General features: G+C 42.8%; 1 protein-coding gene and 1 long non-coding RNA gene across 8 annotated transcripts in view; one reads left to right on the forward strand and one right to left on the reverse strand.

Annotated features, from left to right (window-relative positions):
* Slco1a6 (solute carrier organic anion transporter family, member 1a6) overlaps nt 1-18,395 on the reverse strand; it is a 45,095-nt gene extending 26,700 nt beyond the window's left edge. For 2 of the 7 annotated variants that reach the window (XM_087659501.1, XM_087659506.1), the window contains exons 1-4: nt 18,326-18,383; nt 9,026-9,138; nt 6,373-6,514; nt 3,916-4,048 (exon numbers count right to left, since the gene is read on the reverse strand). In XM_087659501.1, the coding sequence (XP_087515627.1) occupies nt 3,916-4,048; nt 6,373-6,514; nt 9,026-9,138; nt 18,326-18,332 (395 nt within the window). In that variant the 5' untranslated portion in view covers nt 18,333-18,383. Of the gene's footprint in view, nt 1-3,915; nt 4,049-6,372; nt 6,515-6,638; nt 6,949-9,025; nt 9,139-18,325 lie in introns of those variants that run through there. The other 5 variants (XM_087659502.1, NM_130736.1, XM_087659505.1 and 2 more) reach the window with 5 other exon arrangements.
* Nucleotides 13,351-15,817, forward strand: LOC147995130 (uncharacterized). Its single transcript, XR_015687140.1, has 2 exons — nt 13,351-13,941; nt 15,386-15,817. It is a non-coding gene; the product is annotated as an uncharacterized LOC147995130 (long non-coding RNA).
* Nucleotides 18,396-18,628: the final 233 nt, after the last annotated feature.

The raw sequence follows: 18,628 nt of genomic DNA on the forward strand, positions 1-18,628 counted from the left end.
GATCGATAGATAGATAGATAGGTGATAGATAGATATGATAGAGAGATAGATAATAGATAGATAGAAGATAGATAGATAGATAGATGATAGATAGATAGATAGATGATAGATAGATAGATAGATAGATAGATAGATAGATAGATAGATAGACAGACAGACAGACAGACAGATACAGAAAACTGTATCATTAGGCTGAACATGTAGGTCTGGGGTTAAGTTCTAACGGTATACAAACTGGGTATGGTGTCCAGTGAATGTCACCAAAGACTTGAGAAATAGTAATAGGAAAATGAGAGTTTCAAGGCTACCGTCAGCTACACAGCAAGTTTGAGGTCAGCTTGGGCTTCATTAGAGCCTGTCTCAAAAACAAAACAAAACAAAAAAACCTAAATGAATGGAAGTAAAAAGCAAAAACAAACAAACAAAAATAAAACAACAAAATAAAACCCACGCACTTTCTTTCCACATACCTCACGAGTCTCTACATTCAGGAGACACAGCATTCACATTCTCAAATATCAACTCGCTGTGATTTCTAAATGACTATTTCCTAGAATTAATTGGTGTGAGCTAAAGAATTAAAGCAAGAAACAAAGAGACTCAATAAAGTAGAATCAAGAAGATAAAAGTTTTAGAGAGACACGAAGAACACGAAACACCTGCTTTGGGTTCTCTGAGCTGTGGGCCTATCCTTCCTTTCTGGGAATTCAAACACCTGTTCTTCCATGTGCTCATTAACTACAATGAAGAAAAATCCACATATCATAAGGAGAAGAGACAGAATCTACCATCAGGCAACACAGTCCCATGGGACGGAAAATACCAATAAACTGTGGTCATTTAACTTGAACAAATCACCAGGGATCGCTATCCTAGAAATAAAATGACAGGACGCAAGCACAGAGTAAAATGTGTCTGAACTTTCACTTGCCTTCAAAAATACCCAAGCACATAAAATAACCTTCATTTAGTTCATTATCACTTAAAATTCAATTGCTCATTCAAAGTCCATTTATTCCCCCAAATGATAATAAATGGCACTAAGAATCTTTCAAAAAAAAGGGGGGGGTATTTCCTTTCCTGAAAGATAAAGAGATCTAAATGTGGAGATGTAGCTCAAATAGTCACTGGTGCCTGACAAGCAACAATCCCAGGTTAGATCCTGAGCGCTCTGAGAACTCAATGAAACCAGACATGACACGGTAGGAAATGCCTGTAACCCCAGGATATGTAGGAAGAGGATCAGAAGTTCACGAATATCATTAACTACACAGTTAGTTCCCATCCACCAGAAGCTCCCTGAGGCTCCATTCAAAACAAATAAACACAAACAAACAAATAAATCTTGTGAGATACCAGATACCTCTATGGTTGAAGATGCTTGTGTGCAAGCCTGACAACACGGATTCCGCCTCAGGTCTCACAGAAGGGGTAGAGAGGATTGACTTCTGAGAGTTGTTGACTAACCTCACATGAAAGCACACACACACCATCACCACAACACCCACAGACAAAACAGCTAAAAAAGAGAATTTAAATGTAACAGATTAAAACTGTACTCAAGCGCAATACAATTTTGAAATTGGGTTGTGGATATTTGAAAGGCCATTGAATATGGAATTAAGGGAAACCTAACCATCAAGATGTTGGGCCCAACAGATGTTCCAGGACTCCCTTGAAAGCTGCAGGAAGAGAATCCCAATGCAGGGTCCATGTGAATACGCAAAACAGAATCTAAAGTGAAGGTTTAAGTGCACATACAGAACTTTTCATCCATCTCTTAAGTGGAAAGACTCAGAGGTATAAGAGGTTCCAAAAGGTACACTGAGACACAGAGGTTAAAAAGGAGGGTTATTAGATTTTTTTTAATTTTCCATAATAAAAGATGATATCCACATTCTTTCTGGCTGCTTGTGGATCTTTTTCCTCCACAACAAAAGCAGAGAATCCTTTCCAAGATTGCAAGTTGTACACACTTTGAAGAGAGCTCAAAATCACCCAGTCCCTGTTCAATCACCTGTTAACTCATCCTACTGAAAAAAACATCAGGGAAATGCAAATCAAAATGACTCTGAGATTCCATCTTAAGCCCATAAGAACAACTGAGATCAAAAACTCAAGCAACAGCACATGCTGGTGAGATTGTGAAGAAAAGGGAACAGTTCTCCATTGCTGGTGGGATAGCAAACTTGTACCACAACTGTGGAAATCAATCTGGAAGTGTCTTAGGAAATCAGAAATGGTTCTACCAGAGTAGCCAGCTATACCACTCCTAGGCGTATACCCAAAAGATGCCTCACCATACCACAAGGACACACGATCCTCTATGTTCACAGCAGCTTTATTTGTAATAGCCAGAAGCTGGAAACAATCCAGATGTCCCTTAACTAAAGAATGCATACAGACAATGGGGTCCATTTACATATTGGAATACTAATCAGCTAAATAAAAACAAGGACATCTGATTTTTGCAGGCAAATGGATAGGAACTAGAAAATACCATCCTGAGTGAGGTAACCCAAACTCAAAAGGACATGTATGGGATGCTCTCACTGATAAGTGGATATTTTCTGTAAAGTAAAGGATACCCATTCTACACTCCAGAGACCCAAAGAAGCTAAAAAGGAAAGATGGCCCAAGTGAGGATACTTGACTCTCATTTTAGAAAGAGGAATAAAGTAATCATAAGAGACAGATGGGTGGGAGCGGAGATGGGGAGGAGGTTGCAGGATAAGGTATGGGGAAAAGACAGGAGAGAATCCCAGAGGGCCAGGAGAATGAATAGAAATATGCAGAGGGGTGGGGTGGGAGTGGGGCCAACTTCTAGAAAGCCCTAGACACCAGGGATGTGAAAGGTCCCCAGGACCCAATGGGGTGACCTTAGCGGAAATGCCCAGGAGTGGAGAAATGGAACCTTAAGAGACTACCACCAGTAGATACACATGGCCCCCATTTGAGGCATGGATCCACTTACCCATCTTCAATTTTTGACCCAGAATTGTTCCTATTTAACAAAATCGCAGGGACAAAAATGGAGCAGAAACCAAAGGAAAGGACATCCAGAGACAGGCCTAACTTGGGATCTATCCCTTGCACAAGCACCAACCGGGACACTAATACTGATGCCATGTTGTGGTTGCAGACAGGACCCTAGTATGGCTGTCCTCTGAGAGGCTTTTCCAGAAGCTGACTGAGACAGCAGATTCTTAACACAGCCAACTATTGAACTTAGGTCGGGGACCCCCTCTGGAAAAACTAGGGGAAAGACTGAAGAAGCTGAAGGGGTTTGCAATCCCACAGAAAGAACAAGAGTATCAGCTAACCCAGATCCCTCTAACCTCCTAAGGACTAAGCCACCAACCAAAGAGCATACTCTAGGCCCTGCTACATAGGAAGCAGAGGATTCACTTGTCTGGGCTCAGTGGGAAAAGAGGCTTAATCCTATAGAAACTTGACGCCCCAGGGAAGGGAGCTGCTAGTGCTTGAGGTGGAAGTGGGTGGTTGGGGGAGCACCCTCTCAGAAGCAAAGGGGAAGGGGTAAAGGGAGAGGGGACCAGAAAGGGGAACAACATTTGGAATGGAAATAAATAAAATTATTAATAAAAGAAAAATAATTTGGACAGACAAGTTCAAAATAACTCAGGGGAAACTACAATCTAGGAGACGAAGCCAAGTTTAGGCGGTGAAGGAAAAGATGGAAGGCAGGAAGATGATGAGGTTCTAATTGAAGGAGGGAGCCATCTTCAGCTCCAGCCAGCAGCAGCACTGGGCAGCTTCGGCCACGTGCTTCTGGATTTATAATCAAAGACAAAAGGGAGGAGCTGTGGAATTTCCCTCTGTGACTAGAAGCAGCATTGCTCTCCCCAGAGAGGAAATTGTGAACCTCACGTCCTGTAGGTTAAATTGAATACTCACCGGCCCATGAGGAAATGAGGTAGTGAGATTATGAAGCATCCTAGGCCCATGACTGCACATCCAATGCCAATCATGATAGGTCTGTGCCGTTTCCGTCCAAAATAACTCACGAATATAATCAACAAGAGGTTTCCTGAAAGAGGGAATGAGAGTGCTTGCTGTGAAAGAGCATACCCCAAAACGGGGAGCCGTGTCTCTTGCTCCGATCGCAGGGTGGGGTGCCCCCAGGAATCACGAGGAGCCATTCTTGATGTAACAGCAAGAGGTAGCTTTATTAACGAGATCCCGGGTCTTAGCGGGATCCCGGGTCGACACGTATCCCACACAGGAGACAGAGGAATCGACCCCGAGCTTCCAAACTTGGGGGTTTTTATAGGGGAGGTAAGGGGCATTCGCGCGGTTACACATGATTGGTCAATTCAAAAGGTGCACGGTTACTTTCGGCGTGAAATGACATCAGCAAGGAGTATGTGTTATCTAGCAGCTCGGCAGGCAGGTAGGGTGGCTCATCTCACTCAGGGGGGTGAAGGAAGGGGAGGGTGTCCTTGGGGAAGGAAGGATGGTCAGTGTCCTTGGGGCTGATAGCTGGTTTGGCAAGTCCTATCTCTGGCTCTCCCTCAGGCACATCCGGCCCTGCACATCGGACTCTGACAATGAGCAACCTTTATGAAACTCTAGTTCTGCACATTCGGGCTCTGACAATGAGTAACCTTTATGAAACTCTAGTTCTACAGCTGCAGTAGCTCTCAGTCAACAGCCTCGCCAGCATTTAGACCCTAGGGCTCATTGTTCAACAACTACCTTAAGAACAGGGACTTGGGGCTTGGGGTGTTTGTGTATTGTTTTAAAATGTAAAGCAATTGGGATCCTGAAGGAAGGTTTTCTTATAGGCTGAAAAATCCTAAGTCTCTATTCAGGATTATCCTCCCCTCGGGTCACAAAAAAGAAAAGGGAGGTGAAAAGAACCAAATACATAAGTAAATTATCTACAAACTACATCATTTTAATTTGATGAAAATATTTATCCTGTTCATATTATACATAAAGAGAAAGATCAGAAAAATCCAACACTCCTCTTTGATGACTTAGCATACCTCTAAGTGATCTTAAATATTTGAAAGATATATGAAGACTTTGGATTTCTTCCCATGCTGTCTCTCCTTACACAGCTATCCAAGTAGAAGAGACGTTGCCATATTTTGAATTGTATGTGCCCCTTCTGTCTTCTTATTACAATCTATCTCTTTCACTGAGGTCATCGTGCAGAATGCAGTGTCCTAGGAGGCCTACTATTTGAACTCTTTGTGTATCTTTCTAGTTTATGGCTGTACCCCCTGAATGTATACCATCTTGTCTGAAATAACTGTTGTTCGGAGAGAAAAAAAAAAAGAACTCACCTTATGCTAAGTTCACCTCCTATATTGCCTTGCTGTGTTCCTCAAATAATAATATATGGAAAGGCATGGGGAGAGAAGTAAATTTTATCCATGCTAAGAAAAGGTTGCTTGCAAAACTGCCTAGGAAATGCCGACCAAACGCTGCCTTCACTGACCAATGTGAATTGCTTCCTCTCATATTTCTTTTCACTTAAGACTTCGCCTTAAGAATCTTAGAAAGGGGGTTGGGGATTTAGCTCAGTGGTAGAGCACTTGCCTAGGAAGCACAAGGCCCTGGGTTTGGTCCCCAGCTCTGGGAAAAAAAAAACTGAAACAAAAGAATCTTAGAAAGGACTGAAAGAGCTTGAATGGGCTTGAGACCCCATATGAACAACAATGCCAAGCAACCAGAGCTTCCAGGGACTAAGCCACTATCCAAAGACTATACATGGACTGACTCTGGGCTCCAACCTCATAGGTAGCAATGAATAGCCTAGTGAGAGCACCAGTGGAAGGGGAAGCCCTGGGTCCTGCTAAGACTGAACCCCCAGTGAACTTGATTGTTGGGAGGGAGGGTGGGAATGGGGGGAGGATGGGGAGGGGAACACACATACAGAAGGGGAGGGGGGGGGTTAGGGGGATGTTGGCTGTGAAACCTGGAAGGAGAATAACAATCAAAAAGTAAATAAATACTCAAGTTAATAAAGATGGAAAAAAATAAATAAAAATTTTAAAAAAAAGACTTTGCCTTAAGTCACATGTCACAGCCAGTGTTGCTATTAATAGTTACTATATTCTACTTTAGACAGAAATCTTTAACATTTAATATACAAGTAAGGTAGAACTAGATATTAATGTTCTTCACCTACTGCCTCCCGCCAGAGAAACAGAATCTTGTTGCCCTATGTGGCAATAGTTAGCTGCCATCATGAGGATATTTCATAAGTAGCTGCTTCACACCAAGCCAGGCGACTCAAGCAACAGGAAGAACCGTGCAGCCCAGTCACATTATGTAGTCTAATGCAGGAAAGGAAGAGAAAATATGTAAAATATATAAAAGTAAGTAAGTGTAAGAACTCACCTACCTCAAAGCTCCCATTGATAAGCCCAACTATAGATGTGGAAATATTGAATCGCCTCTCTATTTGTGTGAGCATGGAATTCATGTAAGTTGCTGATAGTGCTTTGGACGCATATGCCCATGTTAACGCCAACAGAAACACCTGGGAAGAAAGATGATTAAGAAAAAAGAAAACTTAGTTTTTTGCATATATACACTGGCAAATCAGTCTCCACCGTGTGATGGACTATTCTATCCAACTTAAACAGCCCTTAACACCCAAGCACCTTCAAACTGTAATCTCCTCTGTCTATGTCACTATGTCTGCGCTCTGGACACACAGTTAGAATGGGTGGCCAGCATTTGGTAAATGCTGTAGATAGTTAAGGCTTTGCCCTTTAATCAGTGCACCTTCCTCATACAGAAAGACATGCAGCTGTTCCATATAAGACTCTTGATGGATCTTCATGACTATACTGCAGGACAAGCGTTGTCTCCATTAAGGAAAGGAACGAAGAGAACAGAATTGTCCCAAGGCATTGCTTCTGCAGCAAGTCTACCGTGCTTTGTCTGCTGGAATAACAACTGGCTGTCCTTGGTCACTTCAACACTGTGTTCTCTTTTTCTGCCTTCTCAGGCACAACACGGGATACAATTGTCACAGCCAAGTGACCTATGGGTTTTGGTTTTGTTTTTTTTCCTCCTCCCTTATACGATATTCTCTAACACTTTCTCTAAGCAGTCAAATGGTGTTCATGTAATTGAACACCGGGGTGGAACATTGTGGATTCCCTCAGGTACAGGATAAACAATGTCTCTACGGAGATCGCTAACCAACTACCTCCTGTGACTAATTAACTCACTTCAAGTGATGTAGTGAACGAGATTTCTGTTTCTGTTAACTTATCTTCCAGACGCTAGTTGGTGGAAAATTTTATCATCCAATTTTCTGGAACTTCTGTACTGTCTCATCCGAAATTATATTCAGACATTATTATGTCATATTTTCATTTAATGCTTATAACTTTCCTGTCACAAGTATCAATTAACATAGATGAACCAAATCAGTTACAGGGAAAAAGAGAAAAGCTAATTTAGAGATGAGAGTACCAACTTTAGCATACCTCAAAAGTACTCTTTATCTGTAATATAGTAAAATTCCATCTCTAAACATTTCTCTTCTAAATTCTAATACTGTTTGCAAAGATGTTCCCTCTTCCCATCGTACATCATCCCTTTTGAGGACGCGACCGCCACTTTATAATTTTTACTTGAGTTTTGTAATTCAGATCCTTTATTTAAAACCAAGGTCTACCAAATTACAAAAATAATCAGACCCGGGAAGATCATTTACTTTCTTTGTATTTTGGAGAATCAAGATAAATAGTTAATGAGCCTGTTTAATTCTTTCTCTAAAGTACTTGGTTCTGTGCAGAAGTAAAAGAATCCAGTGGCCATGCACATTCAGGTCTCCTACTACATAACATCTGTATTCATGAAGCTAATCTACCCACTTTTTACCTCAGCACTCTAGAGTCTAAAGCAAACCCCTTTGAAGAAGTCTTTTCATGCTTCCTAAGGTCATTTTCTTTTTTCTCTTAAGTTCTTTCAACTTTTTTTTTGTATGTGTGTATATGTTTGTGTGGGATGAGTTCATGTGTGCATATGTACATGGGGAGAACAAAAGACAATTTCAGGTGTAATATCCCAAGAACTGGAGAGAGAGAGAGAGAGAGAGAGAGAGAGAGAGAGAGAGAGAGAGAGAGAGAGAGAGAGAGAGACTGACTCTCAACTGCCTGGAATTCATCCAGGAGGCAAGGCTGACTCATCAGTGAGCCCTATGTGCACATGTGGGGTCTGATGCCTCTCTGTTACGTAAATAAAAATCTAGTGCATGTGAGAAAAGTAAAATGAGCCTTGAATAGGCTGATGTAGAGGCAGAATCTTAGAGAGAAGTATTTAAGGGGTTCTTCAGAAACTAGGCCACAGCTCAAATTTCCTGGGTCAATGTGAGTTTATGTTTTGTGATGTAAAGCTGACTCTGGAGCTATAAAGAGAGTTGTTATCTCTAGAACACCAAAAACTACCAAACCAGCTAACAGTGTCTTCTTAACAAAGAATGACTTGCATTGTCCAAACTTGAAGAAAACGTTTGTCTGACCAGATCATAAAGTTATCTTTACATATTAATCAACATGGCGCTTTTATTAGGGTCCTGTTCCCTAGCTGTGGCCTCTGGCCTCCTGCCGAGAATCGCTCAAGACTGACCTCTGCCCTCAGGGTAAACTCCACCACTAAGTAATACACACCTAAAACGTTTTAAATCCTGTTCTTTTTTTTTTTTTTTAAAGGATGGGGGCTGCAATTGAAATGTAATGTTAATTTTAAAGTAGAAATTAAGAAGAAAATAAAAAACCTTTCCTTTTTATCCTGGATAAATAATCCTGGTTAGAGATCCCTAATTATAAAACCAATGTTCTTAAGTCAAGAAATTAACAACACATGGCATTTGTGTTGCAAAACCTCATGTAAGCTGAAACAATATTACAATGGTTTTCATTTCTTGTTTAAAAGACTCCCAGCCTGTATATGTATATATGTGTGTGTGTGTATGTGTGTGTGTGTGTGTGTGTGTGTGTGTGTGTGTGTGTGTGTGTGTCTAAATGATCCATACCTTTATCTTGGCAAAGCATCTGATCCCGTGGGTTCCAGCCCTTTTCTCAGGCTCTCCCATTTTGTTCTTCTGATTGGTTGAGGATGTCTCTGCTTTCGAAGCCTTCCCACCGTCTTTTTGTAAGAAGAGACAGTGGTTAAATTATTTGCTCAACCGTAACAAGTCATTTTTTTTTCATTTGTGATGTTCAATTTTCTTATGTTTTCATTTTCCTCTCACGCATTCCATCCCAACCAGTGTCCCTTCTCTGCAATCTTCCAAAGTCCTTGTCCCAACCCTTGCTTCTCCCCCAGACCAACTCCTCTTCATAACCCCCTCCCCAAAAAGATCCCAAGTGCTTGCCTCCCAGGGATATCAACAGAGCATGGAATAACAAGTTACAATGAAACTAGGCCCAAACCCTGGGATGAAGGCTAAAGAATTCAACTCAGTAGGGGAACGGTTGTTAAGTTATTAGAGCAGACAGTTAAATTATTTACTAAAGTGATATAAAGAGTGATTCTAAAAAAACAAAACAAAAATCACCTTAGGGGTAGGCTGTCTTATTCAGGGTTTCTCTGGCTATAATAAACTACTAGGACCAAGAGCAACTTCAAGGAAAAAAGAGGTTTTGAGTGTTTGGTTTTTCTTCCTTCCTTCCTTCCTTCCTTCCTTCCTTCCTTCCTTCCTTCTTTCCTTCTTTCCTTCTTTCCTTCTTTCCTTTCATCCTTTCTTCCTTCTTTCTTTTTCTTTTCTTTGTCTTTTCTTTCTTTATTTCCAGTTCTTAATATTACAGCCCAATTACAGCCCATTCCCTCTTTTCATATCAGTCATGCCCTTAAAAACCCCTCCCATGTTGTCCCTTCCACAGAGAAGGGGAAAACCCCATCGAGTAAAACCCTCACCCTGGGACATCTAGTCCCTGCAGGACTAAGTTCCTCCTCTCCCACTGAGGCAGGATCAAGCAGTCCGGATAAGGGAAGGGGATCCAATGGCAGACATCCCCGCTCCAATTGTTAGGGGACCCACATAAAGACCAAGTTGCACACATCTGCTTCAAATTTGTTTTGGGCCTAGGTCCAGTCCCTGCATGCTCTTTGGTTCCTGGTTTAGTCTCTGTGAGCCCCCATGGGCTCAGATCACTTGACTGAGTAGGTCTTCTTGTGATGTCCTTGACACCTTTGGCTGGCTCAATTGTTCCCCCGACTCTTTCACAAGGCTTTCCAAGTTCCACCCGATGTTGGCAATGGGTCCCTCCATCTTTTTCCATCCTATCCCACAGATCTGTGGCTATGAGAAGAGAACGTTTGGTTAAGTCTTGATCACTCATTAAAAGCAGTACAGGGGCTGGAGAGATGGCTCAGTGGTTAAGAGCACCGACTGCTCTTCCTGAGGTCCTGAGTTCAAATCCCAGCAACCACATGGTGGCTCACAACCATCTGTAATGAGATCTGATGCCCTCTTCTGGTGTGTCTGAAGGCAGCTACAGTGTACTCATATACAATAAAATAAAAATCTTAAAAAAAATAAATTTATAAAAGCAGTACAGATAGAAATCCCTCATTCTCCTGACAAAACAGAGGAGATCCTGGAAGCACTCAATCATATCCACTGGCTGTCCTGGAGAAACCCTGTCCACTTGCAGCATCTACAGCCAGCCCCTGGTATCCTCCGGGATATGATGCTGCCACATTTTCTCAGGTGAAATTGCCCTTCTCAGCCATATTTGTTCAGGCTGTTTGCTGCCGCACATAAGGAATTGCCTGTTAATGCTACCGGCTCCTTATTCTCCAAGTCTGGCATAGAGATTTTGCATAAAGCTACTTTGGCTCTCGAAAGAGCTAAAGGATTTGTTCCAGCCTTAATACTGGGAGTCACAGTCTTAATAGGTGTGATTCTAGTTTTTCCCTATCTACTACATCCTTGATTAAAGAGATTCACCCAGCACATCGTGTAGATCAATTATCTACAAAATGTGTCAGTAACATTCATGATCCAGGAGACTATTGACAGGGGACTCTAAAATAGGTTTAATGCTTTAGAGGAAGCAGTTCTATTTATGGGAAACCAAATTCAAAATATTAAGGTCAGGCTCTCAGTGCAATGCCATTGACTCTTCCGTTGGGTCTGTGTAACCCCCTTGGAGTATAATGCCTCTGAACATGACTCATCTAAAATGCAGTCTTATTTAAAGGGGCTTTGGAACATTCTAATTTGGCTTTGGATAGCAACTCCCTACCTCATAAGATCACGCATGTTAATAACTCTAGAGTGGGATCCACCTCTTTTGAGGAAGTGTCTGCAGACATTCGCCTCTGCTGTGCTTGAGTTCACTTCTTCATCTTCCTAAAGGGCCTTGCTGATAAATGGAGGACTGCAGTTAGTATATTCTTACTAATTCTTCCAGTCTTCCTCAAACAGGTCTTATGCTCAGTAACCACACTCATAGTCAATGTTTGCACTCTTGAATTAAAACACAAAGGGGAAGACGCCAAGTCCTGCGTGTCTGTGGATGGGATAGCGTGACATGGAATCCCAGTCCTGGAGAATATCCAGCAGGGAGTCTCCAGGAGTGCTGACAGCTGCTGTGAGCAGAGGACTTGTTTGTATAATAATGCACATATTCTACTTTATGTTCCTACTTTGGGAAATGTTCTCTCTGCCAAGGTAAATAGCTCCATGATAATTAGAAACAGAATGAGTCTTGGAGGTGAGAATGTGTCTAATGTTCCTCAGCCGAATGGTAAATGCTGTCACCTTCAGGACAGTCCTTAAAACTGTGAGAAAGAACTGTGGGGAAACACGAGTTCAAAAATAGTTAATTTCTCAACTATGTAAAATATAAGTATGCAGTATGAATTGTATGAGGGGCTTCATGGACCTAAAAAAAACCAGATATACCTGCACTAAGTCAGCTTGTCAGAAGATTTCAAGGAAGGAGAAAAAGAGATTTAGGGAATGATGATCCCAGGGCAGAATCCCACCCACTAAACTTGTTTGTACATACAAAGGCGGGCAGATCTCTAAATGTAAGGTGAGCCTGGGACAGAGTAAGTTTAGTTCTAGGAATGATGGTCGTGGTGATCTCTGGACAGATGCTACCCAGCTATTTTACTGATTTTATTAGGATTCCTTCAAGTATCTTTCCATTGAATTTGATATTGGCTGTGTGTAAATCTAAGTGCACATTTGTGAGGATGCCCTCAGAGGCTGTGAGGGGACATTAGATACCCTGAAACTGGACTTACAGACACCTATCTACACGACATGCTCACTGCAAACAAACACGGTTCTTCTAAAGGGGCAGCAGGTACCTTGCCTCAGCCCCCACTTCACTTTCTCCATGAAAGCAGCTGCATTTTCACAATTAGAATGATTTTGATTTTCCATTTGCCTTATACCATATTTCTTTGTCTACGAGGATCTTGGATCTATTATTCCAAATTTTGCCTCCTTTTGTTAGCATATCTATGGCAAGTATATATTTATAAGAAGGAAGTGAATAAGCCCCTGTTAAATGAAAATGTACTTACTGGGGCTTATAGAGCAAGGATTTATAAGCTTGAGGCTTGCATTTCTGAGTCCTAAGATACAATTGAGAGAGAGAGGGAGAGAGAGAGAGAGAGAGAGAGAGAGAGAGAGAAGACAACAAACCAATGACAACAATATATGTACTTGCAGCTCTAAATACTTAGCTTAGAGGCTTGTTATTCTGTTATAAGCACTGAAAGTCCAGGAGTAAACAGGTTGACCTCACACTCCAAGCTCCTGACATGCATACCCATCTGTATATCTCCACCCATGGCTGTTTCTGCTTTACCCACTCTAGTCTTCCATCTTGTCAAGAACGGTTTATGCATCTTTCTCTCTTTTTTTAATTTTACAGTACTTATTTTTCTTCTTAGTTTGCTAATTCTGATCTCATGACTCAACACTGTTCCACTTCTGCATTTTTTCCAAAGTATTTCCTCTTTCCAGTTAATAGTTCTTTAACTTTTACTTTATGTATAAAGTATTTTTTATGTATAGTTTTGCACTAAATATTCAGCTGAGGGACCCTAAGGGCTTTTGCAGTTCCACACCCTCCTTACAACTTCCCCCTCCCACTTGGGGACAAGGCTAGGCCAAGTTCCATTCTCCACCCATGGGAACATTCTTGAGTAAAAACTTTCTCAGAATGTACTGACTGACCCTCTGAAAAGTCCCAGGTATAGTTCAAATCATGCCATGCTTGCTAGCCAATGGATTTAAAGGTCAATATGCTTAGCCAATAAGTTTGAACTGTAACCTTGCTTATGTAACCTATGCCCCTAAAAAGTATAAAAACTGCTTGTTATAGCCATTTTGGGTCACCTTTGTAAAGAACATCCTCCAGGACTTTCTACAGAAGATTTGCTGCTTCAGGATCTTCTACCCTCTTAGACCCCTACCATGGCCCCAGTTCCCATGGCCCCTCTTCAGAGATCTCACTTGAGCTCTTGTCCCTTTACTCCCCACCCCACTTCTCAGGATCCAAGTAGGGGGATGGTAGGGAGGGACCATCTGAACCAGGACCATCCATGGGGACCCAGAGCAAGAGGGCTACTTCACCCCATACAACAGTGGCCCTCCCCCTCTGAGCCTATGGGTCCATAGTTGAGGATAGCAATCAGACCATGCAATTTTGGCCCTTTTCTTTGGCTAACTTGTACACCTGAAAGGACCAACAGCCCGCCTTTCAGATAACCCCAGGGGGCTGATTAATCTCTTTGAGACTGTTTTCTTTACTCATCAGCCTACCTGGAATGATCTCCAACAACTCAAGAGCTCACTCTTCATGACCAGGAAGCCAGAAAAAAATGTCCTCTGAGACATGAGGGCACCCTCATTTGACCTGGCTGTCATCGACAGCGGGTTTCCCGTGACTAGACTTGGCTGGGATTTTAATACGGCAGAAGGTAAGGATCACATGAAGGTCTACCATCAGGCTCTGCTGGCAGGTCTTAAGGAGGCTGCACAATGACTCACCAATTTGACCAAGGTACATAAGTTTAAACAGGGATGAGTCACACACAACCTTTCTAGAGTGGCTCATGGAGGCATTCCACCAAGATACACCCTATGACCTCAGCAGTGAGAAGCACAAAGCAACTGTGACTATGGCTTTTACAGACCAGACTAGTAGGGATATCAGAAAAAAAAGTTTCAGAGGCTAGAAGGACTACAGGATAAGTCGTTGAGGGATTTAGTGCAGGCTGCTGAGAAAGTCTACCATAATAGGGAAACAGTGGAGGAGGAGCAGAGAGAAAAAGAAGATGACAGGGAGATACAAAAAGAAAGGCAATAGGAAAGGAATTTACAGAGAATCTTGGCTACAATTGTTAGGGAAAGCAGAGAAAAGAGACTCCAACCAAAGAGAGAGAGAAAACCCCTTGAAAAGGACCAGTGCACATATTATAAGGAGAGGGGCCGCTGGGCCCAAGAGTGCCCTAACAAACCGAAGTCAGGGGTAGGAAATCCTAAGTTTTGGGGGAAATGTTCCCAAATGGCAAAGGTGTTAGCCTTAGGGCAAGACAGTGACTAGAGAAGACAGGGTTCAGACCCCTTACCTGAACCCAGGGTAACTCTGATAATGGAGGGGAAACCCACTCAATTCTTGGCTCAACAATCGGTCCTCCTCCAAGCTGATGGCCCCGTTTCCAAAAAAAAAAACCTTGGGTCCAAGGAGCCACTGGCACCAAAATGTACTCATGGACTACCTGAAGAACAGTGGACCTAGGGATGGACTGGGTATCCCATTCATTTATGGTCATCCCAGACTGTCCCTACCCTCTGTTGGGGCAAGATTTAATCTCCAAAATGGGGGTCCAGATATACTTCTTGCCTGATGGGCCGCAACTAACTGGTCCAAAAGGAGTCCCCATACATGTTCTGACTACCAGACTAGATGATGAATATAAATTATTTGAAACCACCTTTACTCAGAACCAAGATTTGACTTGTCAGTTGGAAACATTCCCATCAGCCTGGGCAGAAGTGGTGGAGATGGGTAAAGCAAAATGTCATCTTCCTGTGGTAGGAGAACTCAAGGCACAGGCTACCCCAGTGTCTCTCAGACAATACCCTATGTCTTGGGAGGCACAAGAAGGAATTAAGCCATACATCTCCAGGCTCCTCCAGCTTGGGGTGTTGCATAAGTGCTGTTCAGCCTGGAACACACTGCTCCTGCCAGTTAAGAAGCCAGGCATTGTTTGAAATGTAAGTAAAGAAATATATCTAATTTTTTAAAAAAGTTCCTTCAGGAGCTGCCTGTAAAAGTAGTCTATTTGTAGAATTGGCATGGGCTAGTCTTTGTTGAATAATTAATTATAATTCTTTACCAAAATTCCCTTTTGTCTCCAGAGTCAGTAATAAAATGGCCATCATGTAATGAGAAGAAGAAGAAGAAAAAGAAGAAGAAGAAGGAGAAGAAGAAGAAGAAGAAGAAGAAGAAGAAGAAGAAGAAGAAGAAGAAGAAGAAGAAGAAGAAGAAGAAGAAGAAGAAGAAAAGAAGAAGAAGAAGCAGCAGCAGCCAGGCACTAACGATTACCTGATTACCACCCAGTCCAGGATTTATGAGAGGTAAACTGTCAAGTGGCTGATATCCAGCCTACTGTGCTTAACCCTTACACTATGCTGAGTTCTTTGCCACCTTCCAGAATTTGGTACATGATCTTAGTATTGAAAGATGCTTTCTTCTGCCTGCCCTTAGTATCCCAAAGTCAATAATATTTTGCCTTTGAATGGAAAGACGCAGAGGATGGGACCACCGGTCAGCAGACATGGACTAGATTACCCCAAGGATTCAAAAACTTGCCCACCATCTTTGCTGAGGCACTTCACCAGGACCTGAGGTCCTATCAGGAGGCCAACCCACAGGTGACTCTTTTGCAGTATGTAGATGACCTTCTCCTAGATGCTGAAAACAAGAAACAGTGCCTTGAAGGGACTAAGAACCTGCTATCAGAGTTGGGCACACTGGGATATCTGGCTTCAGCTAAGGAGGCTCAAATTTGCCAACGACAGGTAAAGTACTTGGGATACCTCCTAAAGAATGGGCAATGATGGCTCTCAGAAGTGAGAAAAAAGACTATGCTTTATATCCCTCTTCCTTCAAGCCCCAAGCAGATGTGGGAGTTCTTAGGCATGGCGGGGTTTTGCCACCTGTGGATTACAGGGTTTGCAGAATTAACAGCCCCTCTCTACTGGCTCACTAATTGTAATGGGCCCTTTACATGGGGAAAAGAGTAACAGGAGGCATTTGATAGCATCAAGCGTCCCTGCACTTGGGCTCCCCAATGTCATCAAGCCCTTTCAGTTACATGAGGCTGAGAATAGAATTGCAAAAAGGGTTTTGACTTGAAGTTGGGCCCCTGGAAAACACCAATAGCCTACCTATCCAAAAAGCTGGATCCTGTGGCAGCTGGGTATCCCCCATGTCTTAGAATTATTGCAGCAGTGGCCACCTTGGTCAGAGATAAATTGACTTTGGGACAAAACTTGATGGTGGCAGCACTACATGCTCTGGAGAGCATGATAAGGCAGTCCCCTGACCGATAGCTGATGAATGCTAAGATCGCCCACTACCAGACTCTGCTTCTGAACTCTGACTGAATCACCTTGTCTCCTCTGATTGGGCTTAATCTGATCATCTTGCTGCCTGATCCCAACCTCGAGCCATGAGTGTCAAGAAATTCTGGAAGAAGCCCATGGGTGGAGGAAAGGCCTCTCTTACCAACCCCTGCTGGAAGCTGAGGTTACCTGGTTTACAGACAGAAGCAGTTTTCTTCATGGAGGTCAGAGACGAGCAGGTGCTGCTGTGGTGGGTTGCACAAATGTCATTTGGGCTAAACCTCTACCCCTGGCATGTCAGCGCAGAAAGCAGAGCTAATTGCATTCACTAAGACCTTGGAACTTGGGGCTGGCAAGAAAATTAACATTTACCTGGATAGCAGGTATGTCTTTGCCACAGCCCATGTTCACGGAGCTATATACCAAGAGAAATGACTGCTCACATCAGAGGGAAAAGAAATAAAAACCAAGCAGGAAATCTTGGATCTCTTGGATGCCCTGATGAAGCTGGCAGCAACTGTGAGTATTATTCATCACCCGGCTCATCAGAAGGGAAGAGACTCAGTGCCCTGGGGCAATAACAAAGCAGATCAAGGGGCTCAAGAAGTGGCTATGCAGGAGCCTATTCCAGTTATGGACCTGCAAAAGACACCTGCTGCAAAATGGGACTGGACTAAGGGATGGCCTCACTTAGAATATACCTATGAAGAGAGGACTCACATTGGTAGCCATCTACCAACTACTACCTAGAAAAGGAAAGACAATGGTGCCCTCCAGAGGGAAAAAACTATACTCCCCAGAAAACAAGCTGAGGACTTACTTAACCAAATCCATAGATGGGCCCATTTAGAGGATAAGAAGTTCATCCAAGCAGTCAAGCGATCTAAGGTAATAGACCTTAGATTTTTAGCCAGAGAGACAGTAGAACAGTGTAAGGTATGTCAGCAAATAAATGCTTAGGCAGTCAAGAGCAAACAAGGCAAGATATCTAGGGGAGAGCAGCCTGGGGTTTATTGGGAAGTCGACTTTACAGAAGTTAAGCCAGGAAAATGTGTTTACAAATACCTTCTAGTGTTTGTAGATACTTTCTCTTAATGTATTGAGGCTTTCCCTACCAAGCAGGAAAGAGCTACTGTGGTAGCCAAGAAGATATTAGAAGAAATCTTCCTGAGGTTCAGGGTGCCCAAGGTAATTAGATCAGACAACGGTCCTACTTTTGTTTCTAAGGTAAGTCAGGGATTAGCAGAGATATTGAAGACTGATTGGAAGTTCCATTGTGCATACCATCCCCAGAGCTCAGGGCAGGTGGAGAAAATGAACAGAACCCTAAAAGAGACCTTAATTAAATTGACTTTGGAGACTGGTCCTGACTGGGTGATTTCCCTTCCCCTGGCCCTGTTCTGAGCACAGAACACACCCTACCATTTTTAACCTGACTCCTTTTGAGAACCTGTTTTGTTGTTGTAAAAATACAAAAATAAAAAAGTATTAGTTGTCTTTTACCCCGCTAGGTCTGCACTGCGGTGTCCCAAGACATCTGCTAGATATCTTGGCAGAAACACAGCTTAGCCTCACTTTCCTACACTCAAATCCTCACATAAAAGAACACACAACACAATAATCTTTGACCCAATTGGTAAGATATAACTGCCCACTTAAACATACAAAGCCTAGTACCATCCATCCCTTGATAACAACCTGTAAATACACAGAGCAGAATCTTAACATCACCTGCCATATTGTCCTGCCATGGCTCCTCTGCCCCTCTCTCCCTCCGGTCTCTTCCTTTCTCTTCTTCGTTCTCTCTAGTCCCTTCCTCTTCCTTCAAACTCTCTCCCACCCATCCTTCCTTTTCCTCCAATGACAGGCCTCCTTCTATCCTGTACCTGCCCCTCACCTGTACTTTACAAATTCAATGGGGAGAAGGTTCCGGTGAAGTCACCTGAGCCCTGAGTAGTGACTAGGCAGCTGTCCTTGGGGCAGTGGAATTAGCATCAAAATACAGTAACTTCAGGGCAAACCACAACACTGTTT

The sequence above is a fragment of the Rattus norvegicus genome, chromosome 4 (genome assembly GCF_021556685.1).
Source record: "Rattus norvegicus strain SHRSP/BbbUtx chromosome 4, alternate assembly SHRSP_T2T, whole genome shotgun sequence".
NCBI lineage: Eukaryota > Metazoa > Chordata > Mammalia > Rodentia > Muridae > Rattus > Rattus norvegicus.